Source organism: Cajanus cajan, chromosome 5, assembly GCF_000230855.2.
Source record: "Cajanus cajan strain Asha chromosome 5, NIPB_CcT2T_4, whole genome shotgun sequence".
NCBI lineage: Eukaryota > Viridiplantae > Streptophyta > Magnoliopsida > Fabales > Fabaceae > Cajanus > Cajanus cajan.
The window spans coordinates 9,727,819-9,753,117 of NC_138521.1; the positions used below are offsets into that span (position 1 = coordinate 9,727,819).

The 25,299-nt window shown below is 29.5% G+C and overlaps 3 protein-coding genes across 7 annotated transcripts; 1 reads left to right on the top strand and 2 right to left on the bottom strand.

Annotated features, from left to right (window-relative positions):
- Positions 1 to 3,797: 3,797 nt before the first annotated feature.
- On the top strand, positions 3,798 to 6,719 carry LOC109807278 (uncharacterized). Its single transcript, XM_020369798.3, has 3 exons — positions 3,798 to 4,018; positions 4,646 to 5,493; positions 6,030 to 6,719. The coding sequence occupies exons 2-3, from the start codon at positions 4,670 to 4,672 to the stop codon at positions 6,496 to 6,498; spliced, it is 1,293 nt and encodes a 430-aa protein (XP_020225387.1). The 5' UTR covers positions 3,798 to 4,018; positions 4,646 to 4,669; the 3' UTR covers positions 6,499 to 6,719.
- Positions 6,720 to 9,264: 2,545 nt separating this feature from the next.
- On the bottom strand, positions 9,265 to 11,248 carry LOC109807815 (uncharacterized protein At4g00950). Its single transcript, XM_020370460.3, has 2 exons — positions 10,463 to 11,248; positions 9,265 to 9,644 (listed from the first exon to the last, which is right to left on the bottom strand). The coding sequence occupies exons 1-2, from the start codon at positions 11,051 to 11,053 to the stop codon at positions 9,564 to 9,566; spliced, it is 672 nt and encodes a 223-aa protein (XP_020226049.1). The 5' UTR covers positions 11,054 to 11,248; the 3' UTR covers positions 9,265 to 9,563.
- Positions 11,249 to 18,983: 7,735 nt separating this feature from the next.
- ARF11 (auxin response factor 11) lies at positions 18,984 to 24,262 on the bottom strand. Of its 5 annotated transcripts, none has more exons than XM_083074887.1 (15): positions 23,731 to 24,262; positions 23,542 to 23,642; positions 23,152 to 23,267; positions 22,909 to 23,004; positions 22,748 to 22,804; positions 22,347 to 22,499; positions 22,149 to 22,233; positions 21,921 to 22,011; positions 21,672 to 21,836; positions 21,452 to 21,565; positions 21,293 to 21,365; positions 21,063 to 21,210; positions 20,106 to 20,701; positions 19,676 to 19,896; positions 18,984 to 19,430 (listed from the first exon to the last, which is right to left on the bottom strand). In XM_083074887.1, the coding sequence occupies exons 2-15, from the start codon at positions 23,600 to 23,602 to the stop codon at positions 19,268 to 19,270; spliced, it is 2,139 nt and encodes a 712-aa protein (XP_082931013.1). In that variant the 5' UTR covers positions 23,603 to 23,642; positions 23,731 to 24,262; the 3' UTR covers positions 18,984 to 19,267. The 5 variants fall into 5 exon arrangements, with proteins under 5 accessions (XP_082931013.1, XP_029129166.1, XP_082931014.1 ...); XM_029273333.2 differs by having other exon boundaries at positions 20,106 to 20,710; positions 23,731 to 24,261; XM_083074888.1 differs by having other exon boundaries at positions 19,676 to 19,863; positions 20,106 to 20,710; positions 23,731 to 24,259.
- Between the last annotated feature and the right edge of the window lie 1,037 nt (positions 24,263 to 25,299).

Here is a 25,299-nt window from a genome sequence, read left to right on the forward strand (position 1 = left end):
CTTGTTAACTCACGCGATTAAGATTATAATTAAAGATTAACACTGATTTCTGAAATGAGTATTTTATTTTAATTGAAGAGTGGTACAAAAAATATACTTATTAGGGGTGTTCAAAAAACTATATTAAACTAAACTATTGTAAAAATTAAACTAGACTATAAAAAATTAAATTAAATTTTATAAAAACTAAACTAAACTATATGTTAAGTTTAGTTTTTAAAAACTAAACTATTATAAAAAGTAGTTTAGAGCACTTTAATTATAAAAAAAAGTTATAATTAAGAAATGTTCTAAATAATTAATTAAAACTAAACTAATAAATAATTAAACTGGATTAAACTAGAAAAAACTCAATTATTTTTATAAAAATTGAACTAAAATGAATTTTATGTTCAGTTTTATAAATTTTAAATTTTTTTTAAAGAGTAGTTTGTTAGACTAAAATGTTAATATGAATTCTCATTATTAATATTTTTTACATAACTTTTCAATTTTGCCTATTGTTCACTGTTGAGTCAGTATACCAGTAGTTTAGTGTTACCGTTGATAATTACACATTTTTGTTTTGGTTACAGAATTTTGCTATGGTGATTTAATTCACAGGATTAAAAAAAATAATTTTTATTTATTAATTGAACAAAAATTTATATCTCTTTTGATAATTATTACTCTTTCTATATTTTTAATATAATTATTATAAAAGTTAAAAAAAAATGTATTATATATGTGTGTACAAACTTATCTCTTTATTATCCAAATAATTTTATTTTTGATGGTAAAAAAATATTATTTTAATAAAAAAATATAATATTAATTAGTTGAGTTTAATGATTGAGTTTGCAACATTATAAAAGTAATGGTATACATTTTTATAATATTTTTTTAAAGTTATACTATTTTGTAAAGAATGCATTAATTAAATAGATAGTTACATATAATATTTAGATATTATTTTTAATTTTTTTATTTAATAATTAATAAGATCAGTAAGCTCATTGAAAATTAGAGTCTTTATTAAGATACTTTATTTTTTTTCATAGTCTTTGTTCTATGACATCGAACTAGTTTATGAACTCGTCAAAAATCAAATTACTAAAAAATAGCATAATAATCATGGATTATGATAAATTTATTTATTTATTTTTAGTATAAGTTTGACCATAAAAAAATTAAAAAATTAAAATTGAAAAGACATTTTTTTAAAATGCATTTGAATTCAGTTTATAATAATAATAATAATAATAATCATAATAAGTAGTAGTAGTTAGTTTAGTATAAATTATAGTATAGTTCAAACTTAAGAACTATAGTTCACATAAAATAGTTTAGTTCAATTTTTTGGAATTATTTTTTAGTTCAATTCAGTTTAATCAAACTACAATTATAGTTTAGTTTAGTTCACATATAGTTTAGTTTAGTTCATCTATTTGAACAACCCTAATACTTATGGTGTGTTTGGATACAAATTCAAAAAATTTTAAATTCTTGATATTTAAATTATTTTGATTTCAATTTCTATCATTCTTAAAATATTTTATTTGGATAAGTCAATTTAAATTTATCAAATTTTAAATTGTTAGGTTGGATATGATAATTTGATTCTACCATAATAAAATTGATTTTAAAAATATATATATATGTCAGAATTTTTAAATTAAATTTTATAAAAATAAATATTAACTAAATTTTAAATATTTAATAATTTTAAAAATTAATATTAGATAATATTTAATAATTTTAAAAATATTTTTAAATATTCAATAATTAAAAACATTAAGAGGTAATAGATAAGATAAAATATATAAGTGAAATAAGAAAAAAAATATGAGAAATTTTAAAATCTTACTTTTTCGGGAGAATTTGAAATTCTACTATTTCAAGAAATTTCACAAACACTTGAATTTCAAATTCATTATAAATTATCCATCCAAATATGGTATTTGACCTCAAAAAATTTGAAATTCTTCAAACAAATGAATTACTCTATTTAAATTCTCTACCCAAACACACTATTAAATTTTGTCCTTAAATTTTTTGTGTATTTAAATGTGAAGGCACGACAAAGATAGTAAACAAATATAACAATGGCTAGTTTTGCGCTTATACTTGAATTGAGGTTCGTGATGTGGTTGCTTTGGAGGTGTACATTAGCACATGGAATGAAAAATAATTTTTAAAATTTTACAAATTTATACTCTTTAACCATTAAATAATTTTTTTTTATTTTAATAGTTAAATTATATATCATGAATTATTAAATAAAATAACTCTATTAACAAATTAATATAAAATGAGAAACATCATGATAAAGGACTCTGAGTAATAGCCTTGTGTGAGCTAATTCATTGCAGATTGAGAAGATACAATACTCTGCATATATATAGCAGCTGAAAACAAGAAAGAGAAAAAAACAGAATGCAGAATCAAAAATAACAGAAATGCAATACAGGAAGGAATAATCAGAATGAGGACAGCTAGCAGGGACAGCTGGCAGGTTTGTTGCAAGGCTAAGGTGACTCAGCCAATTGTGAAGATGGTTGTAATATAATATACATATATATTCTATCACTTCAATCAATACACTTCAATTTTTATTTTGTATATTTTATATTTTTATAGAAATCCAAGATAATTAACATTGTATAAATGCAATTTTGAGTTAGTGTTATTGACACAATATTTATTAATTTTTTGATGATTAATTTTTTTTTGTTAAGAATTAATCTAACCGACTATTTTCGGTAAAAAAAAAAAAATTCAATCATTTTTTCCCAATCTACAATGCTCCAATTTGATATAGTAGATGTAGTTTAATCCCCATAAATATGATAAGATATATCCAAATAAACATTTGTGCTTTCCTGACTCAAACACGTTACTGCATAATTCCACCCATTTTTTATGGATAAATTAAAGTTTATAAAAAGTAAATATATGAGAAATAATTTTATTTATTAATAAACGTTGTTTTAATTTGTAATTTTTCAAGAATGCCTGTCAGAAATCTCAATGGACTATAAATACAAAATTGAAAAGAAAAAAAAACTTTCAAGAAGTGTTTGTTCTTAGTTCTTACATTCACCTGCTTGCCTTGAATAATGAATAATCATCTTTTCTTCACTTGGCAACCAAAAGTGAAACGTGGATCACAACCCATTGTAATTTGTAAATACTAACCCCAACCACAATAAAACAATGGGTAAGCCCACTGATTATGAACTTTGTGTTGACACACAACGTAATTGTGATTTAAATTCAGTCCACGCCATGTTAGTTGCAATATGATGTCTTGTCAACCGTACAAAACATAGATATAAATTTAACATCCAATTGAAGATATAATTTTGAGTAAGTAATTTATATTAGTCTTTGAAATTTTGTTATTTTAATTTTAAAATTTAATTATTATTTTTTGTTAATGTTTAATTTTCTTAGACAATGATATCTCAGAAAATTAGAGATTTGAATGTAGGAATGGAATTAGTAAAAGTGGTAATCAGGGCACACTGGAAGAAACTCTTCTATAAGTTCCATGTAACAATGATGTCTCATCTTTTGAGAATTTGGTGGATCAGATATCAGCCGTCCAAATCTTGTTCACGTGCCACGTGTCAGACTGAAATTGTTCTGATCTTATGATGCGGTTTGATCCTGAAAAAACCTGAAACCACCGATCGTCGTAGAATGTTTTTTTCCCAGTGGGCCCCACCATTTAACAAAGACCACGAAGGTGAGACATATCTGTCAGAAACGACGCCGTAACACCGGTCCATAACACTGCTTGCGGAAACCAACAACATACGAAAACAACGTAAGCAGTCACGACACGAAAGCCATCAATGTCATCACCTCTCATAAACACTACCATCTTCTTCTTAATTGCTTTTAATTCTTGTGATCTCAATCTCATTCCCTTTTTTTCAATCTTCAACTTCCTTTCTCTTTCATCCACTTGCATGAACTTTGTGTTTGCATGGAGTTCTCGTCATCTTTCATTTGAATGCTCGAGTTTTATGTGGTTAGTGTTTCACTCACAACTTACATTATGTTAATGTTATGCTTGCACTTCCATGAGTGATTGTGTGATGTTCTGGATGTTCTAGATTTTTGTATTCTCTCTCTTTATCTTCTCTTTGTTTTCATTTGTGTGCTTCTCGACCATTCTCGTAAGTTTTGGTAAATATTCAATTCCAAGTCTCAAATTTTTCAGTACACTACAACCCATGTTGAGATTTTGCATTTTTTTTATTTATTGTTATGTGCTCCCTTCCCCTTTTGAATATCGTGTGTCATCTGGGGAGTGTGTGAAGAAAATCCAAAACTCTGTTACGGTTTTTGTGAAAATTGAGAACTTTACATTGGATGTGTGCATGTTACAGCAAAACTATTATCTGTTTCTATTTCTATTTCTTTATCTCAATGTTTTATTTATTCTATTTTATTATCATTTTTGAATCAATAATATATACACTGTCGAGCAATCAGAAATTGTCATGTAAAGTAAGTTTGTTGATTTAAGGATAATTTCTTATTGGTTTACTAGTAATAGTTTTAGATATGCAGTACATACATGCCTATTAAACTCCTCCACATAATGCATAAATTCCTTTATTTGATTTTGGATCCACATTTTTGTTTTGCACAGAAATTATGAAGAATAGGTGAAAAGATGGTCACAGCAGATATGAGGGCTGCGTGGCAGAGAGCTGTTAACCGTTGCTTTGTCCAAGAAGACACAAAAAGAGCTCCCAAGTTGGCTTATTGTCAATCTTCATGCGCAACATCAAAATTGGTTAATGCTGAACCAGCCAGTGCTGCTGATGAATCTGATCATGTTGCTGTTAATGTTACCCATTTTAACCAGAACTCTTCATTCTCTATTGCAACTCCTGACTCAAGATGGTGGTTGCAATTGCAACCTAACTATGGCTTTCAAAAAGGTTTATCATATGAAAACTTAAATGGATTGGAGGATCGAGTTGAAGATTTGAAAGTTAGTAATGAAAATAAGACATGTAAAGGAGATGCTACACATGACTATAGTAAAAATTCTCAAGCATATCCTCAGCTAGTGGATATGATAGCTAAACATGAGAAAATGGAGACTGATTCTGTTGGTTGTTCAGAGTCCAAGCAAACAAATGATTTATCCTTTGATTCTGATTATTCTTGGATTGGAGTTGAGAAGGCACGGCCATGGTGGAGAACTACAGATAGAGATGAGTTAGCTTCTTTGGTTTCGTGCAAATCATTCAACCATGTTGAGAATTGTGACCTTCCACCTCCACAGAAGTATCTCGGAGGACAATCATGTGCTGATATCAGTGATATCAAAATAAGAACAACATCTTCCGACTGGCAAGCCAAATCCAGTGTCTTTTCCAATTTCAGTGTTCAAGCAAAGGAAAGTTTAGGATCAGGGTTGATGCATAGGAAGCTGGGGCCTTCAACCAATAAAGGGCGCGTACATGTTGATTGTGACAAATATTCAAGGTATTTTCATGTTCATTTTTGTTGGTTAACTTGGTTGCACTAGCACCTTGTGTGGCTATAATTTACTCCCAAAATATTTTTAATCAAACAAGTTACAAACTGGGGAAATGGTGTATTTTAGGAAATTGGTTCATCTCATTGTTTTGTCCCAGGGTCTCACGATGCTATATCTTTAATTTTTCAGTAAATTACACTGAAACTCATTGAAGATTTTGAGATTGATCACGATTCCATGCCTTTATAACATTTTAGCAATTGGTGTAATGTGTTTCTTGGGTAGCAAGGGGTGTCAATCTAATGTAACAGAGGTGTTAGTGTAATGTATTTCAAACAATTAAGGAGAGTTAGCATAAGAAAAAAAAAGGAGTAATATCAGAAGAAATTTTACAAAACCTCAGAAAGTGTTATTGTAATTTATTGTTAATTTTTTTGTGTGTGTGGTTGAGTCACTTAAGTGAATAAAACTGTCCATATGGATTTGGAGCATGGAAATTAGTTTTCAAATGAATTTGCTTGGAATTGAAATTTTGTTGCAGTTATCCCACCATCCATGGGGGTGTCACAGTCACAGAACAAGATTTTGAGGGAGACCATCCTAGTAAAGCTCAACTTATGGAAGCATTGTGCCATTCCCAAACACGTGCAAGGGAAGCAGAGGAGATAGCAAAACAGGCTTGTGCCGAAAAGGAGCACATCATTGCACTCTTCTTCATACAGGCTTCACAACTTTTTGCCTATAAACAATGGTTTCAACTGTTGCAGCTGAAAGATCTTAACCCTCATGAGGACCAGCCAATCTCTACTCCCTTTCCTGTGGCTCTTCCATGGATAGGTAGGAAACCATGCAAGAAAAAGATAAAATTTGGCAATGCCAAACAAGAAATGCTTGGCAACACAAAAAGTGACATTACATCATATGCTGTTGCATTTGCTTTAGGATTGAGTCTTGTTGGAGCTGGCTTACTCTTAGGATGGGCAGTTGGTTGCATGTTACCTTGTTCATAGTTTTGTAGGATTTAGAGCCTTGCTTTGCATGAAGATTGGTAAACAAAGGAAATTGGTTATATTAGAGAAAGAAGCTCAATTTGTTCCATCAAATGTGTATGTAGAAATGTGTATGTAGTTTTGTAGATCTGTTGGTGAGTAACGTACATTCTGCATTGCATTTTTTAAACGAGTACTATTAGTTATGTACATAAATATATGTATTTCTTTGAATCTTTTCAAATATCCCATAGGAAATTGATCTAAACCAGAGAAAGGAAAGTGTAAATTCTGCATTGTCGCGTCAAGTCGGGGCCAGGTTTTTTTTTTCTTCCCCTCCATTTTTAGTTTAACTTGCACATTTTTGTTGGGTTATTTGAGCTATACAATTGGTGGGGTCTAACCCAATTTCACCCTCCTCCTGGTGCAATTGTGTTTTACTTTTACCATTTAGATTTTCTTAATTTCTTTTTAAAATGATAATAAAAGAGTTCAATTTATGAAAAAAAAAAAAAAAAAAAGTTACTATGCATGAACGCTATAAAACAGTTTTGCACTGTTGCTACAGAAGTTAAACTTCTATCATGAGTCAAAGACCACAGATCATGTGACAAGCCTAAAAAGGGATTCAGATTGTTGACATTCACACGCACATCTAATTCAAATTACTAAAACATCATGCCATATTAATAAATAGGATGATATAATAAAGTGGTAAAATCTTATTAGATTTCATCGTAAAGATAGTTTACACCGATAATGTATACAATTTAAATTTATAATAAAGCATGATTTGTTGAGTGAATGTTTATGTCAAGTGCTTTAGGTTCGCAATAAATAAGGTATGATACTAGATTATAATCACAAGGTCAATAATAGAGACGGTCAACAATAATATTAGGTATTCAAAGTATGTTATATCATCATCCTTTGAGTTGTGTGGCTATAGCAAATGTCACTGCAGCTGATCTGTTGAAATAACTTGTGTTGGTGAGAAAAATTTCTTCGAGCACGAATTGACCATTGATTTTCATGGTCCATTCTTTAATATCCATTAGGACCGAAACCGTTTTCATAAAAAGCCAAAATAAATAAATGCTGTACAAATTTGGAATGCCATAAGCTACCAAAAAAAAGTCTGAAATTTACTAATTTAAAAGATGCTGTATACAGAGTTTACTTCTTATAGTATTTTGTGTTGTTTTGGTTCTTGAAAGTGCACATTTATATGGTCTACATAGGTGTCAAATTACTAACAAGTTTATCTTATCAAATTGTTAACTAATAAACAATCTTATGCGATAAAGAACTAATTTACACACGTGAAACATTTTTAAACAGTGAAATTTTAATGGCTTAAATTATGTATTAATTTTAAATGTGAAATTGACCTTTTAATTAAATCGTTTATAACAAAAAAAATATATATTTATTTGTAATTTCAATTAAAATGTGAAAAGAAAAATTATAAGTGTTTGTTTGGTCTTTGAATTGAGTACAGAATTGGAGCTTGAAATTGAAATTAGTCACATTAATTCTAAATTTTAAATTGTACTTTCTAAAAAATCACAATCATAAATGCTTTGGTTATTAAGAAAAAGTCAAGTCTTGTATAAATTAAAAATAAGATAATTAAAGAATATATAAATAAAATAATTTTTACTTTATAAACTTGTTTCATAAGGATTAAGTTAGACTTAAACATACTTTTTAAGATAATATTATAAGCTAATAGTGACATGGAGAGTGAATTGAAAAGAAAAGAAAAACTCATATCTCATCTATTTTAGATAATTAAAGAATATATAACTAAAAAATAACTCTCATCTTATAACGGTTGAATTATATTTAAATTCACTTCATAATAATGTCGTTTTCAATTTCTAACGAACACATTGAAAATTGTGGATTCCGCACCCATATATTACACTCAAATGCTTTGCTAATTTCAACTCTAGTTGCAACTACTGTTGCATCCATTAATTAGTAGATAATTTTTTTTTCAAACCTGACTTGTGTATCCTATTTTAGAGGCTTCAAAATATATATGCTTAAAACTAGGAGCTAACCCAATCAAATTATTATATTTAAACTATTAAATAATAGTATATAAATATCTTAATAAAAATATAATTAATTTTATTTTCAAACTTTAGTCTTTAGACCATATATCCATACAAAAGAATTCAAATTGAATTCAACATTTTAATTCTACATATAATTTCTCATATAACTGAAATATAACATCTATAATTTTGAATAAACTCCAATTTATAAAAATTATGAAATTTTATATTAAAATTCTAAAATACAAAAGTAATCTCTACTAAAAAAATATATGATTAACCATATTTAGTGAAATTCAAATTCAAAACTTCACTTAAAAATATTAAATCCAATTTCATTTAAACTAACAACTTGTCGGTAGAATTCATAATTCAAGTACTACATTGACTAGAGATTAAGCAATTAAATAATATATAAATGAAAAGCAACTCTCACCTTACAAGCCAGTTTTGTAAGGTTGAGTTAGACTTAAATCCACTATTCTAAGACATCTATATTGATTGATTGATTTATTTTTTTATTTGTCCTGTACCATAAACAAGTACAACTCACTTAAGGAAAAATAATTATTGATTGATTTATTTTTTTATTTGTTCTGTTCCATAATTTTTTATTTGGATTTTCCTTCCTTGCTAAGGGCAGAGGTTTCTGTTTTTCTTATTTTTATTTTTGAATGACAGTGGGTGGCTCTGTCATCATGGGCTATAAGCAAGGTTAGCATTGAATAGATATCACTCCTGCTAGATTCCATTAAGATAACATATAATGAAGGTTTGAAAATTTGTACATATTGATTGTCCTATGACAATAACATAAAGTTTGAACAGCATGGAAGCAATCCAAAGTTACAGTGGTATAATAGCAAAAGATGAAACAGGTTCTGAATGCCACCTGTGACTCTGATTTGCACAAATACAAGAGAAAGATAAAAACAGTACATGATATGGCAGTGAAAGGTATCCAATATAACATCATAATCAATTTTGACCATACCAAACCGAAGGTCCCAGAACACAAGCCTAAGGCCACCCACATCCATATTTCTTCACTTTTTTACTCCTCAATGAAACCACCCGCTTCAACCCCTCATACATCTTTGTCTGCAAAATTCAAAAGTCGTGCAGCATTACATTAGGGACCATGTTAACTTTTTCGATACCATCTTACACACAAAAAAACACAATTTTTTTTACTCCTTTATGCTACCCTCCACCCCAAATTACTACTTTGGACAAGTGGAGTCGGTCCCTCAATTTTCAGATTTCTATTTGCACCAATCACACTAATTCGATTATTTCTCCCAACAAATTAAAGTCTTGTGACCATAACTCTTGTAAGATATTTAAGTCCAGAAATGGAACTCTTGTAACACACTTAAAATAAACTGAATTATATGTTGTGATGCACTTTTATGGTCTCTAAGCATTATTATTGTTACTATTCCAATTGCATGTCGCTATTTGCTGTATTAATGATAACACAGAAACACATTAGAAGAAAATCTCGCATACACTAAACTAGGAGCTTCTTTGAATAAAAGTTAAGAACTCCTTTCAAAAGCTTCTTTATTAAAAATAAATAGTATTTAAGTAAAAAAGTTCTAAAAACATTTTTAAATTTGTTTTCAATCAGGCCCAAGTTGACTTAGATCCTTTACTATTAGCCAAAAATAATTCTACACACAGTTTCCTCCACTAAAAAAGAGTAACTTTAGTACACTGAAATCCCTCATTCTTAAAATCATATTCGATCTTGACTTCAAAACCCAGATTACAAGTTGATAAAAAGCTACATGCTTTATACATTATAACACAAGTTTTAGCAAAGTACAACATCAAGCACTGAGAAAATCTCCAAGCAGAACCAAATAAAAGCAGAGAAAACAAGGCATAAACAGTGTTGAAAGCTGAAAACATACCCAAACACTAGACTCGGCATGGAAGGGGTTAGTAAATCTGGCAGAGCGGTCCCTCTTTCTCATACTCCTCACCCTCTTGGTAGTGCCTAAAACGCTGGCAACATGATCATCAGGATCCTTGTCAAGAGAAGATGGAAAGACATGACTACCCCCAGTGGCTTCTCTTTTCAAAGCCTTTTCCCTCCAAGAACCAAACAAGCCTTTCTCCTTCTCCACTTGGTTGAGGACCATGTTGCCAAGTTGCCCTCTTTGAGAGCCATACAAGTCCTCAGTGATTCTGAAAGATGGGGAGTGGCAAGTGTTGGTGGGGTAGGGTCCCTCCAAGACAGTGGTGGGTGAGGAATGTAGCAGCAACCTTGGAGGGAGTTCCAAGGACTTGGGAGTAGTAGGGTTGGAGAAGGGCACAAGGGCAGTGCATGGCCTTGGCTTCCCTGGCTCCTCTTCCCAACCAAATGGGACTGAGGCTGAGGTGAAAAGTGGAGGAGTTTGCATCCCTGATCTCTCTGGAGAGTGCATTGTTGGAGGGTTCAGCAAGGGTAGCCTTGGAACCTTGCACTCATCTTCTTCAAACTCTACTTCACAACCACCCATCACTAATCACTACTCTTTCTCTCTCTCTCTCTCTATCTCTATCTCACTGCACACACTCTTTGTGTGTTGCAACTACGAATGCTGGCTTTTGAGTTTTGACTATGCTTTTGATGACATAAAGAAGAAAAGACAATATTGCAATGTGGAAGAGATCAAGGGAAGCTCCTCGGCCGAAAAGGTTGCCTCTTTCGGTGATAATGTCATTTCTCTTAGATAGATAAATTAAGTTCAAAAGATTTTTTTTTTTATTTTACAATAATGTCCTAAAACTTCCTCTCTTATCTAACAAAAATATTATTTTCTTTAGGCAATTTAATATTCGTAGTTTATTTTATTAAGAATTAGAGTTTAATTCCTAATTTAGATCGTCCAAATCGAAGTAATTACTTTTTTTTTTATAAAATTGCCGTGTAATAGTGAGTTATATTTTTTTAATTAAAAATGATTAATTGTATTTTTTACTTATCTTTATATTCTTACAATTTTTAAGATCATATTTTTAAATTTCCACATTTTATCATTAAATATTTAAGTTTTTACGTTATGCTAATAATCAACACATCATGTCAAATTTGAGTTAGTCATAATATGAGAAGAATAAAATTCTAATTTTAATTTCCTTTTAAAAAAATATTTTATTTAATATTTATATAATTTTTAAGATCTATAATTTAAAAATTAATTTTTTATTTTTAAAAAATTATTTTTAAAATTATATAAATATGATTTTTTAAAGATCATTTTAAAAAAAATTACTTCAAGATTTGTTTTAAATATAATAATGTGTTAGGTTGATGTTGTCAAGTGTTTAACATATCATATTATGAATTAATTAATAATAATAAATAATTAATTAACGAAATGATAAAAAAAAAGTGGTTCCCTACGTGTACATTGAGAAATAATGTGCTTACATTGATTGGGGTTGGGGACTTGAATTTCTTCACACGTTAGCCATTGTGGGGGCGCTTGTTGCGCGGAGAACTCCTTCACATTGTTTTAAAACCCGGACCGACCCGGCCGTTGGACCGAGAACCGGTAGTCCAGCCGGTCTGAATCTGAAGTTGGATCGGTTATGCAGTCGATCCGTTTCAAACCGGATTGAACCGGTCAATTTTCCAGTTCAACCGGTGAACCGGTGGGTCAAATCGGTTCAACCACTTTTTTTTCTTATTTTTTTTAAAAAAATTTTAAGGGACCATAAATATCACAAAAATAATAATGAAAATTGAATCTCTTAATAAAAAAGCAAGGAGTCTTATTAAATATAACAATGACTACTTGTTCTAATATATTTGTTTGCAATATATACAACTTAAATAACTTTTATAATATATTATTAATTTTAAATTATATATTTAATAATGTAATATCTATGTAAATATTACATATATTATTTTGTGATATTAATTGCAAGCATATTATATATGTACATATTATTTATATTTTTAATTTGTATTAATATATCGTTTAACATGTAATTTTTTTATGTATTTTTTTACAAAATAAAAATAAAAATAATTTTAAATAAAATAGAAAAATTGAAATTTAAAATAAGATATAAATTTATTAAAATTTATAAGTATAAAATATATTTAATATGAATATTTTTTAATAAAAATAAATAAAAATCGAGTCATGCGGTTCAACTAGTGACCAACCGGTTCAACCTTTGACCCACTGACCCAGTACCTTAACCGGTTCGATGACCGGTCCGGTTTTTAAAACTATACTCCTTCGATTCCAATTCTTTTTTTTTTTTTACTGCCTAATTATTTCATCATTGCCTTACTTTTACAAAGTCACTGAGTGGTTTTAGTATCAAATCAAATGAATTTGTTGATGTCAAAGTCAAACTAAAAACTTGAGCATTTATTGAATAGCTTACGTGGAAGAGACTACAACTTCGGTTGTGGACCTCATTTTTAGTGTATAAAGCATTTGTCGCCCGCGGGTAAGGGTTCCTAAAATTTATTTTTTTTTTAAAGAAATTGTTTTTCTCAAGTTTATTTTAGTTCAAATAATTTTGAAATCAACTGATTTTTTTTCTGAATTCTTTCTTTTACTTGTACTTTAACATGTAAATTTCACAACTTAAATGTTTATTAAATATAATTAAATTATATATAAATAAATAAATATTATACTTAAATATATATTTAAAATTTATATAAATGATTATTTTAATTATAAATTATATTTTTTAGATTTAAAATAAATAATTTATATTATAGTACAAAATTATTTTTATTTATTGATAATTTATTTTAAAAATATTAAAGTTTAATACATAAATAAATATGAAATTGATTTATATGATAGGATAATTGATTTTAAAGATATTAATTTATTTTAAAATTAAATTTTGTAAAATAAATAGTAGTGAATTTTTAAATAATAAATTATTTTTTAAAAAATTAGATAATATTTAAAAATTATATAAAAAAATTCAATAATTAAATAAAAACTATTGATATTTTTTATGAGAGAAAGTGAGAGAAGATAAATGAGAGAGAGAGAGAGAGCAATAGGAAGATAGGAAATAGGAGAGAGAGGAAGAATAAAAAGATAAAAGATAAATAAGTGAGATAAAAAATATATGAAAAATTTTAAATTCTTACTTTTTTAGAATAATTTGAAATTCTGCTATTTTAAAAAATTTATCAAATACTTAAATTTTAAATTATTTAAGAATTTTTTTATCTAAATAAAATATTTTAACTTTAAAGTATTTAAAATTTATTATAAAAATGAATTATTTTCTTAAATTTTCTCATCCAAATATACTAAATAATTCTTAAAAAATTTCTCATTGAAAAATAACCTCTAAAAATATTTTTTATATAAAATATATTATCACATTTAATATATAAGAGTCAATTAATTATAACATGTTTAATTGAACATAAGATGTTCAAAACTTTGAAGTTAGACCTAAAAATTTAATAGCTAATAAAAGAAACTTCTATCTTAAAATCAAATTAAAGGTAACACATGGTCCAAACATCATTTAATAGTATAACATAGTATAATATTTTTATAGATAAAAAGACAAAATAAATTTTTTTATCAAACATAAAAACTATCTAAAATTGTTTCAGTTCGGAATCAATTTCTTCACGTAAGACCGTACATATTAATAGTTACCACAAATCATGTGAACTGGTATTTTAACATAATTTGGGATGATCTAGCATGAATCTAAACACAGATTTTGTTTGAACATCGAAAAATGAAAGGAAAAAATTAAAGCGATTAGTTAATTTTCATTTAAATTGAGCGCAGGATAAATAACTAATGTAATCATGTTAAGTAAATTTTATATTTTTAATTTTTTTTTTCATAAATATGATCTATGCAATATTTCAAAATTAATAATTAAGCACTAATTTATACTAACAGAATATAATTTTTATTAATCAAATATTATATTTTTAGTTTAATAATAATTAAATAGTTGCCCAAAATTATTATTAGGGTAAAATTTATTTTTCTCTTCTCATTTTGTCCCAACTTGAAAAGAAATCATTTTGTATGTTTCCAATTTTTCTCTTTAAAAAAAGGGGTAAAATTTGTAATTTTTCTATCCATTTTTCTCGACCCATTTTCATTCCAACCAAATATGTTTTTTCTCAACTCATTTTGATTCTAACCAAATATGTTACTGGCTCAAACATCTGCATCACTCCTTTCTTTTCATGGTCTCAACTCGTTAACAAGCATGTCTCTTTTTCGTTGAAACCATATTGTGACCAAAATATATTAAAAAAAATGTGTATAAATATCATTATTTACACAGAAAATTCATTTATTTTCTACACTTTAATGCACACCTTGGCTGTATTTAACGATTCCATAGTGCATCACGTGACACATCAAATGATCCAGATTTGTTTTTTCAACTTTCAAGTATGTAATGGATTTGGACCCTAACCCTTTCTCCTACACAAACATAAGACAGATGTGGTTTGTCTTGTTGGACCAAGCCATATATTATATGATTTGGACGCAAACATCAGACATGGACTGTTATGGGCTTCATTTGTATCCACAAATTAAATGCCCTTCAAAACGAGTCATTCCTATTTGCCACCAATTTCCATTAGATTTCATACTCAGTTGATGTTCATGTTTGCTCAAATATCAGAATCTTCTACTCAAATTCGTATCAGTGCCTACATTTTTAATTTTTTTTTTTTTTTTGGGTCAGTGGATAGAATTTAAAACAATATGATTTGTCCAATTCATATACCAATTGAGGAGTCCTTAAGTTGAACTTGAGATCTTTGTCATCCTTCAAATTTGAATCATATTATTCTCCCTAATATCTAATATAAAATTACCTTTAATTCTTTAACATATAAGTATGACTTACAAATTAATCGAAATTATTGTTATTTTCATAATAATTCATATCTAGATGAATTTGATCAAGCAAGCTTTGTAAAATAAATGAGTCTCTTTTGTATAGTTTGTGTCCAATCCATTTTCTCTTATACATTAATAGATTATTTTTTTTAAAAAAATAGAAAATATTATAAAAATAGTCATAACGAATCTACATCTTCTTTCAATACTTGAATTTTTTTCTTATTTCATGGCATCTATAATATTAATTAGCTATATTTTATTTTTCATACTTCACATAAGTGTGAAGTATGGTAAAAATAAGAAATGAACCAAGCATCTCTTATGCATGTGCAAAGCACCAGCAAAGAATGAGATTCAATAATGTAATGGTGCAACAATGAAATGAGAAAAGATGGTGCTCAATTATTAGATCTCTACTTCTGAATCGTACATGCATCGCTTTTGGACACGATTTTATTTTATTTGCGTATAGATGCATGCACGTAAATCTCGAAATTACAAAAAAAAAAAAGAAGAAGAAAAAAAAAGAATACACGCATAAATTGTTCAAGAATATTGAAGCCATTAACTTGGATCAAACAAAACTATGAAAAAAATGAGTGGTTAGTAGGCCTCCTAAGGCCTAATTAAAAAGAAATTTTGATTTCAAAACAATAATGGGAAATACGTCCATAGATAGTTTCTTTCTAATTATTGCATTTAGAGTTTTCTGAAGATGTAAAATCATCACAAAATAGCTTTCTAATTAGAGTTTCTTTCTAATTATTTTGAAATGTTTATGGGTAAGAACAAAGAATGTTGTTGCAAGGAACCTTGCCTCCACTTTTTGGGCAACTTATTAGAAAGGTAGAACAAACATCAAACCCTCTCATTCCAGAAAACAATTTCCATTACCCCTTTGTCTCTGTGTCTGAAACCTCACCATAGCTTATTATTAGACCAAGACTCAGCATCCCACTATTCCACATTTGCCAAATTACTTGTACATTTTTGTTTTAGTTCCAATACCTAAAAATTATATGTATTAGTTCCTATATTAAACTTTTTTTTTTTAATGTTTTAGTCTTTATTTTTTTTTTTTCTGCCAATGTTAAACCGTCGCATAATATTGACACAAGGACTTCAACATAAAAATAATTTGTTTATATTAGAGTCAGTTCTACGACGAGACTAATGAAGTCTTCACTTTAGACTTCTTTAAAAAAAAATTATTAATATTATATAATTTATTTAAGATTTTAAAACTTAAAAGTTATTTTTTACATTCTTAAAAATTTATTTTAAAATATTTATCTCTAAAAGATATATAAATATGATTATTTTTTAAAGATCCATCTCTAAAATATTTTTATTTTTTTATCAAAAAATTTATTATTAATTTTTTTAAAATTTCATTTTAATATTTATTTTAGGTCTAATAATATGATAAGTCGACACTAATTTGTATGAGAACTAAAATATAAAATTTTTAAAAATGTAAAATCATCCCAAAATAGATATAACAACTAAAACATTGAAATATATATATATATATATATATATATATATATATATATATATATATATATATATATATATATATATATATAAACTGACACAAATATAAGGAACAATTTTTTATTATTTTTAATTCTTTAGATGTATTTTTTTAGAAACAATTTTATCTAAAACATAATCGGATATTAAACGTAAAGAACTCTTTAACAAATATTCAAAGTTACTCGCTGCATTAGACTAACAACTTTAAGAACTACTCTCTGTGTTTTTTTTGTTTGACATTTAAGTTATGTATAAGAATTAAGAAAATGATTGATATTTTAGTTTTTCAAAATATTTATTACTTATTTTCTTGTTATATTTTTTAAGTGATTGGAGAAGAAATAAGTACATTGAAAAATGAATAAATACATTATTCAATAAATACATATTAATTATTAAAGATAAAAATAAGAAAAAAAATTAATAAATCATTGATTTTAAAAAAGTGATAATAAAAAAGAATAAAAAAATAATACCAAAATAATTATGAATAAAAAATAAAAGAAATACCTGACAAATGACATTTAGCAACTGCACAAAAAGTTGAGATGCTCGTAATTAATATAATATTTGATTTAAAAATAAAAATATTTTCTAATTAACTTTTATACAAGGTTACTCTCTCTATTCTTTTTAAGAAAAAACGCATTTTTATTTTTAAAATATCATTTTATTTCATTTTTTCTAAAATATGTCTTCCTTAGTACATGACTTTTGGATTGTACTATTTTTTTTACATTTATAATAAAGATGATTTTTTAAAAAAATATTACAAGATTAATAAAATTTAATTAGAATAATAAATTTTATCAATTCTTCTTCTTATAATAAATAAGAGAGAGGGGAATATTTTAGACTTTTGTTTATTTTCTTTTAAAAAATATTTTTTTAATTGTGTTTATTTCTGCTTTTATAAGTGACTACAAGAATAGATCAAACACTAAAAAAAGTATGAATAGAGACAAAGTCAAAGTTGATAACAACGTCCAAATTTAAATGGAAAATGGCTGTGCATTCTTTTGTAATGCCCTGTCTCTTCAAATATGAGGCGACAAATTAAATTAAGGTAAATTTCTATAATTAAAAAAAGTTTAACGTTGAGTAAAAAACAAGTTTAACGCAATTAATTGTAATTAAATGGTGATGACAATGCAAAGTGACAAGTACAAAGTTATGCAAGAATAAAATTACTCAACTTAAATGCTTTGTCAATTTTCATTTTTTAATTTCATGTCCATGAACTGTGTCTAGAAAAGATAATGCATGTTTAGAAACACATTAAAAAAAAGCAAAGAATCTCGTTAATTTATCCCAAAAACGTGAAAATTATAATTATTAACATCTAATTAAACGTAAAAAATTACATAAATATCGTGCAACCAAACATTCTAATAGTAATAAACCATGTTGTGATAATATAAGCAATAGGAGAGATCCAAAATGTAAAGACTAAACGCAAAACAATGACGAAACCCGACAGGAGTAGCAGGCAAACACAGCAGCAGAGTTTTATTTAATTTTGCTAATAAAAACCACACCAAAATATTTGTAGCCATCCATCCAAGGTGCACTTTGATCCTAGGTCAATCATTGTTTCAAAGTTTCGTATCTCAAAGACACCTAAAATTGTCTCCTCCAGTCATGTCATGTCATGTCAACATCTGTCTCACACAAGGACCCTCTGCCTCGACGCACATGAACAATCTTTCACTCTTCATATTCAAACTCTTAAACATTAACCTATGTAAAGAAAATTCCTTACACTTTATACCCAACTTATTACTGTTACATAATTCATCACACCTTAAATTTTCCCATTTAATTGACTCTCAATTCCGTAACACTTAATCAAAACATCACTTAATTCTCGTCAGACTAACTGCCATAAAAAATTGATGTCACTATCAGCGTGAAAGGCTAGTAGTATTTGCCAAAACCAAATACCAAATTGTTTTCCTTTATTTTATTAGCACCAACCCCAAAACTAACAAATTTGGCAAAACACGATAACAAGTATATGTAGAACAAACCGACACATCACAGACAGACAATCCATTAGAAATGGGAAAAGCATACTTGCTTACATGCTGATGGCACTGTGGGGGAAAAAAAGTATTCACAAATATAAGTACCTAAACTCCAACTGCACTACCCTTTTTTTTTTCTTCATATTATATAATAAGTCCACTTAAACTAGTCCACTAATCTGCTGCAGTTGCTTTGCAAGTTCCATAAAACTAAGCAATCAATGCCATCAGATACCTCTCCCCTCCCAAACCCCAAAAAAGTTAGAAAGCTAAGTTTCTAGGCCATGTGAGATTGTTGAGTCTCATCCCTATTCTGTGAATCTGGACTCAAGAGAGTCTCTTCAATCTCTGATGAAGAAGCAGGTAGCTTGCAGCATTTCATCTTCTTCAAGTCCTCCCTTGAACAAATCAAGATCCTCTTCACCATGTTGCAGAATTCCCTGCATGTTAGGTGCCACATCAGAATAAATAAATTAATTAATTAAAGAAAATAATATATATATACTAAGTTTTATACTATCATCTGACTATAAATTCACATGTATGATAAATTTGTTATTATCTTAAAAATCATACTTATGGTAACTTCTATAAAACTTTTACATTTAATTCAAGAAATTAAGCTTGTATTACAGTGGAACAAGAAATTGAAAATGGGGGTGGCAACGAAGTTCATATTACTCACGGCCATGGATCATCACCAACGAGCATCATGTCATTTTCATCATCTGTGAAAGTAACTGCCCATTTGTTTTGTGAACGCAGCTCTCCTTTGATATCAAACAATTTCTCAAGCTCATCTATGAGGTCATCATAGCCACTCAACGTGGTCAAGTCAAATGCACGACCAACAGCAACACCTTGCATTTGCACCTTCTCAAAAATATTTAAGTTAGCGTCCATCAACTACACGGTAGAAATTAGGCCACAAGAGACCATCATAAATTAATTAAAAAATTGAGATGAAATTTGAAGGAAAGAGAACGTGACACACCTGACTCCTACCTACCTACCAATACCATTAACCATACTTGTTAAAACCTTTTACATTATTTGAGTTTGGTCCTAAATATGAAAGGAATCTTAGATTATTTCACCCAAGGCTGACAATGTACCTTAGTCCGCGTCCTCATGGATGGTACAGTGGCCTGCTTGTTCTGCCACTCATTTGGTGATGCCTCAGAAATAATTTGCTTGTTGGACAGTGAATAGTTGGGAGTCTGAACCCTCTCAGTTTCACATGCAGCTGCAGGAATAGATTCTTTGGGACCACTACCAACAATACTTAAGCTTCCACCTCTCTCTGAAGGACTAATAACAACATTGCTACAATTGTTGCTCAAATTAACTCCAAATAACCAGCAATCAAGGGAATTCTCACTTCTTTTCCCATCTTCCCCTCCCTCACATGTGGGGCCATCACTTGATCTTGATGGAACATTAGGGTAACCAGAGATAGATGATCGTGCCGAAACGCAATTGTTGATATTAGGATCAGAAAAATTTTTGGAAGAAACATTCACATGTGGTGAACAAGGCCATACTCCTTCCACCCGGACTCTAGAGTTAGCATTAATAGGATTGCTATTAATAACATCTTTCTGCCTTAAAGAGCATGTAACTTGATTTTCCTTGCTTTGGACTTCAACAACAGCAGCAGCACCTAATTGACCAAGCTCGTGAGACTGGGAAGAACCATGATACCAGAAACCTGAAGCAGCTGAATTGAAATCATCAAAACAACATCCAAGTCTAGTTAGGGCATGTTTGGATAAAATTCTCAAGAAGCACTAGGGGAGAAAAATAGGAAAGAAAAATGAAATAAGTTTTCTATAGTTAAAAAAATTAGCTTATCCATAAATTAATTTGTAGAAATTCTCTCTTATTAACTTCTCCAAAATCTTAATTTTAACTTATACATAAACTAGTTTTAGCTTACGATGGGAAAACATATATCAATTTTCCTTGTTATTTTTTATCCTAAAAGTACTTTTAGAGAAATTTTTCCAAACAAATCCTTAATGTCACACAATAAACAACTCATTAAATGGAACTTAGGACAAGTCTCCTACCAGAAGATGAAACTTCATTAGGCCTAGACCTTTTGCCCTTCACTGCTGGTTGAGTGACATTCAAAGTAGTAGAAGCTACAAAAGGCTCTATCTCCCAGCAAGAAACTCTATCTGGCCTTGGAATTGTAGCAGGTTCATCCCATTGAATCTATGTGGCAAAAAATTATAAATGCAAACAATTATTTAAGAGTAAAGGAGTTTAAATGGGTGGTTTAGAACATAGGTTCAACCTTCAATGAACGCCACTGAGAATTTGACCATCCTGCAGAAACGTCCCCTACCCCAACAATAGTACCAGAAAACCTGACCAATAATTGCATGGTAATTAATTACCAACTTGCAGGGAAGATGAAATTTTGACAACAACAGCTGTTTACATGAACGAATACCTTCTCTCGGGTGAGTCATCCCCCTCAAATCTCATCTTGAATCTCATGCCAACCGAAAACTTATTGTTCACTGCCTCTAGATATTTGTTCAAACCAACAATAAACTGACTAGTCCTAAATGCATCAAAAGACACGTTTTAAGGGCAAAGTTACACAAATTGTTGGACTATAATAAGCTAGTGACATGACATGTACAATACAATTCAAAGTTTTTACAAACCTTGGCTTGTAATAAACCAAAAACATTGTACGAGTCATGACAGCATGGGAAGCAGTGGCAAGCACTCCAAGGTGCATGCTCTGGCTTGATATCACAGATGAAGGCATAGGACTCTGCTGCCGCGCTAAACGCCTAACACCAACTCTCAATTTTCCATGCTCTCCCCTGCAACACTCAAGTGCAGACTATTGGAGATCTCACATCGACTAGTTTTAAGCAAGTGCATCAATGTTTCATTTATTTGAATACCTTAGAAACACAAAAGCATCTCCAGCAACCAATCTTTTAGATGCAACAAATGTGCTCCAACCAGTTGTAAGCAAGTGCCTCCTTGGTTGACCTTATCACATTAGTGAAAGGGATAAGCAAGTCTAGAATTTCTCATTTGTTGCAAATCACAATACTCACTCATTCCAGAATTTGAACATGCAACTAAAGTAAAAAAGAAAGAGGCTCCTCATATCAAAAACAAATTACCCCTGTATATATGCTTAAACTTCCACTCAAATCCATGAAGGTCCTTTGCTGCCAACTCCTGAGTTGGGGTTGCTTGAGTCATGTCCTACAATATACAAATAAGAAGTATTTAAAATTCAGGAAAATTTAATATCCTCTTCTTTTTTAAATTATTAAACATCTACATTCATCTCAGCTAAAGGAAACTCAGTTAAATACCAATGGAGGTAGGCACTCAGTAGCATGCTTCCGCAGAACCGAAAATCCTCCATGTGTGCTTGTATCAGAGGCAGTTAATATCTTGCAAAATGAGTGAAACTTCTGTTTTGGGGTCTCAGAAACATTTGGATCAGGATTTGTAGGCTCAGTTTGCTGTATAGACCACAAAACACAAATAAAAAAAATAATAATAAAAAAAAAGGAAAGAAAGTATTTCAAAAACACTGTTAAGCTTATGAGCTTAAACCCCACTTTCTCAACTTAAAATCAATGTCTTTCGTAAAGCAGATTGAGACAGACCAATAATGAGGGGGAACTCTATTCAGAAAATGTGACACTCGATAACAAAACGGATCGACAAGACAAAACCATAAAAGGATAGGAGACACATATATTCTCACATCTGATTCTGGAAGCAAAGCGATGCAAGCATAAACCTCATCAGTGTCTTGTTCCGCCTACAAAAAATTAACAAGATTCCACCATAAGCACACGTGAACCGTCACCTCAACAACAAAAGGAACAAGGAAAAACAACAGCAAGAGGAACAAAACAACAGTACCAACAACTGAATGTTCACAACACGGCAAAAAATCTTGGCCGGGAGATTGAAATGGGGAATTTCCTGGTTCAATTCCTGATCCGTAGATGCTTGCAACTTCAAAAAGAAAAAAGAAAAACAACCCAGAAAGGCCTTAAAGTTTCGTATGCAAGTACAACAAACCGAAAAACAACCACAACCCCAAAACGGCAACAAAATCAAAATCAATAACAAAAAAACAAAGAAAAATCAAAGCATGCATACTTGTTCCATGTGACCCTGTGGGAAGTAGAAAACTCTGTCCCCAGTACGAGGAACATCCACCAAAGGCCCTGCACACAACTTCCATAGCTCTCTGTACAGATCGTCATCCTTCAAACCTGCCACAACAACACAAACAAGTGAGACCAAGAACACAAGCCCAATGCCCCTGCATGGTTTCTGAGAAAGTTAACAACTTTTTCTCCACCCCACTTTCCCCCATCCTCACCAGGGAAAAGGGCCATTCACTCACCCCTCAAATTTCATCATTAAAAAACAAAAAACATGAGCAATTGCTAAAAAACATAAGCATTTCCCTTTTATGTCTCAACTTTCTCAGTCACCAAACAAGGTAATCCAACACGAAATTCCAACCACAACAAACCCATTGACCTTTTTCCGGTTGAGAACTTCCACCCCCGGGACCCCTCAGATTACACTCCAGATGTGCCATTCAAACCAAAACCAAACACACAAAGCGAAAGCTCCTTTACCTTAACCACAAACAAAATACCCCATGAGAGAGAAAGCACCAACCAGACATGACAGTTAAATGTGAATAGTAGTAGTAATGATAATTACAAACTACAAAGTGCTTCTTTTTCTTTTTCTGAAACCACCAACAATAACAACTCCCTAGAATTATATCACATGGAGTGACTGCTTCAAGTTCCGGTTACAGAAACCACGGTGGTGTGGTGCCCCCTCTAACCTCTCGCTTCTCTTTTTTTTTTTTTTTCTTTGCCTTGGCGTTGTGGTGTGAGGAAGAATGAAAGGGCACTTTTTTCCTTCAGTTTGAAGCTCCAAAAACGCTTTTTGAAAAGCTTGTGAGTTTCTGAAAGGCGTTGGCGTTCTGGGTCTTTCTCTTCCTTTTGATGCTGTCGCTGTCGTTGATTGTTTCCCTCAAAAGACCTCAAATCCACGTTACCAACGTTGTTGCTTCCTCATATCATAATGCACTCTTCACTCTTCACTGCTCTTTCTCTCTCTCTCTCTCATGTTTTCTGAGTCTAAGATGTTTAACACTCACTTCATTCCCCTTTACACTTCCACAAGCTATAGCCTCATGTCCTCTAGCCTATAGATTCAGCTTAGCCTACTGCAACTTATTCTCCCAACCTCATTGGCCACTATTTAAACACACTTTGTTTTTATTATTAAATTATACAAACTCTCATGCTTACTTTTTTTTTTTTCTCTCTTTTTTTAATGTTAGTGATAAAGAGTATTTAGTAAATTTCTCCATATTTTTTTTTTAAATTTCACTAATCATTTTTAATGGATCTCATCTTTAAATTACGTTTTTCATATATGGGTTTTAAATATAAAATATTACTTAAAAAATCAAGTCAAAAATATCACTCAAATTAATAAGTTATTAATTATTTAATATTTTTTATTTAAAACCATATGCTTATAGCTTATTATTACCTCTGTAAAAATCATAAACAAATGTTAGTAGAAAATAACAACGCTTTGCTCGGGACAGGACGAAAGCAATTTTTAAATGTTTCATGACAGAATTTTACTTTTGATTAAAATATGTTTTATACTTTTTACCTCCCAATATATCCTCTTAAAGACACCTGTGAAATTTACTCACGGATTAATACAGTAAGTAAGTAAAATGTTTTGTAAAGTAACATACTTTAATATTCAGATTCTCGATATTACAAGTAAAATTTACGCAGAATCACAATATTTTATTGTGATCTATTAACTAATTGAAAATTGAGTTTGATTTTATGTATTTTACCAATAAAAAATTATTGTTAACATGAACTTTAAAGTAATTATCATATAAAACAAAGTAAATGTTATACATGGGCTATTTATTGTTAAAAAATTTAAGCATAATTTTAAAACTGATTAATTTTTAGACTGACGATAGTAAAAAAATATTATTAGAATATTATATTAAAATTTTAAAATAATTTACACAATACTACTTATTATGATTAGGAAGGAATAAATTTTAAATTTATTACAGGCATACAAAGAATAAATGTATGCAGCCGCTCTTGGAGTCAACTATCGCACATTTTGATTTGCCTCCAACGTAGCGAGGGGATTAATCACTACTATCGACGGTGAATACTTTAGGAATAAAAAAGAAAAAACCAAAGAATGAATATAATTAATTTAACAATA

Bases quoted from the DNA above. Each gene is read 5' to 3' on its own strand.
- LOC109807815 (XM_020370460.3), bottom strand. From the start codon at position 11,053: ATGGGTGGTTGTGAAGTAGAGTTTGAAGAAGATGAGTGCAAGGTTCCA. The intron at 9,645-10,462 runs GTATGTTTTCAG...TGAATTTTGCAG, and splicing joins ATGCCGAGTCTAGTGTTTGG to ACAAAGATGTATGAGGGGTT.
- ARF11 (XM_029273333.2), bottom strand. From the start codon at position 23,602: ATGGCACATCTGGAGTGTAATCTGAGGGGTCCCGGGGGTGGAAGTTCT. The intron at 22,805-22,908 runs GTACTGTTGTTT...AATTTTTTGTAG, and splicing joins TTGTGAACATTCAGTTGTTG to GCGGAACAAGACACTGATGA. The intron at 19,897-20,105 runs GTACATTGTCAG...TCTACCGTGTAG, and splicing joins CCATGAGGACGCGGACTAAG to TTGATGGACGCTAACTTAAA.
- LOC109807278 (XM_020369798.3), top strand. From the start codon at position 4,670: ATGGTCACAGCAGATATGAGGGCTGCGTGGCAGAGAGCTGTTAACCGT. The intron at 5,494-6,029 runs GTATTTTCATGT...ATTTTGTTGCAG, and splicing joins GATTGTGACAAATATTCAAG to TTATCCCACCATCCATGGGG.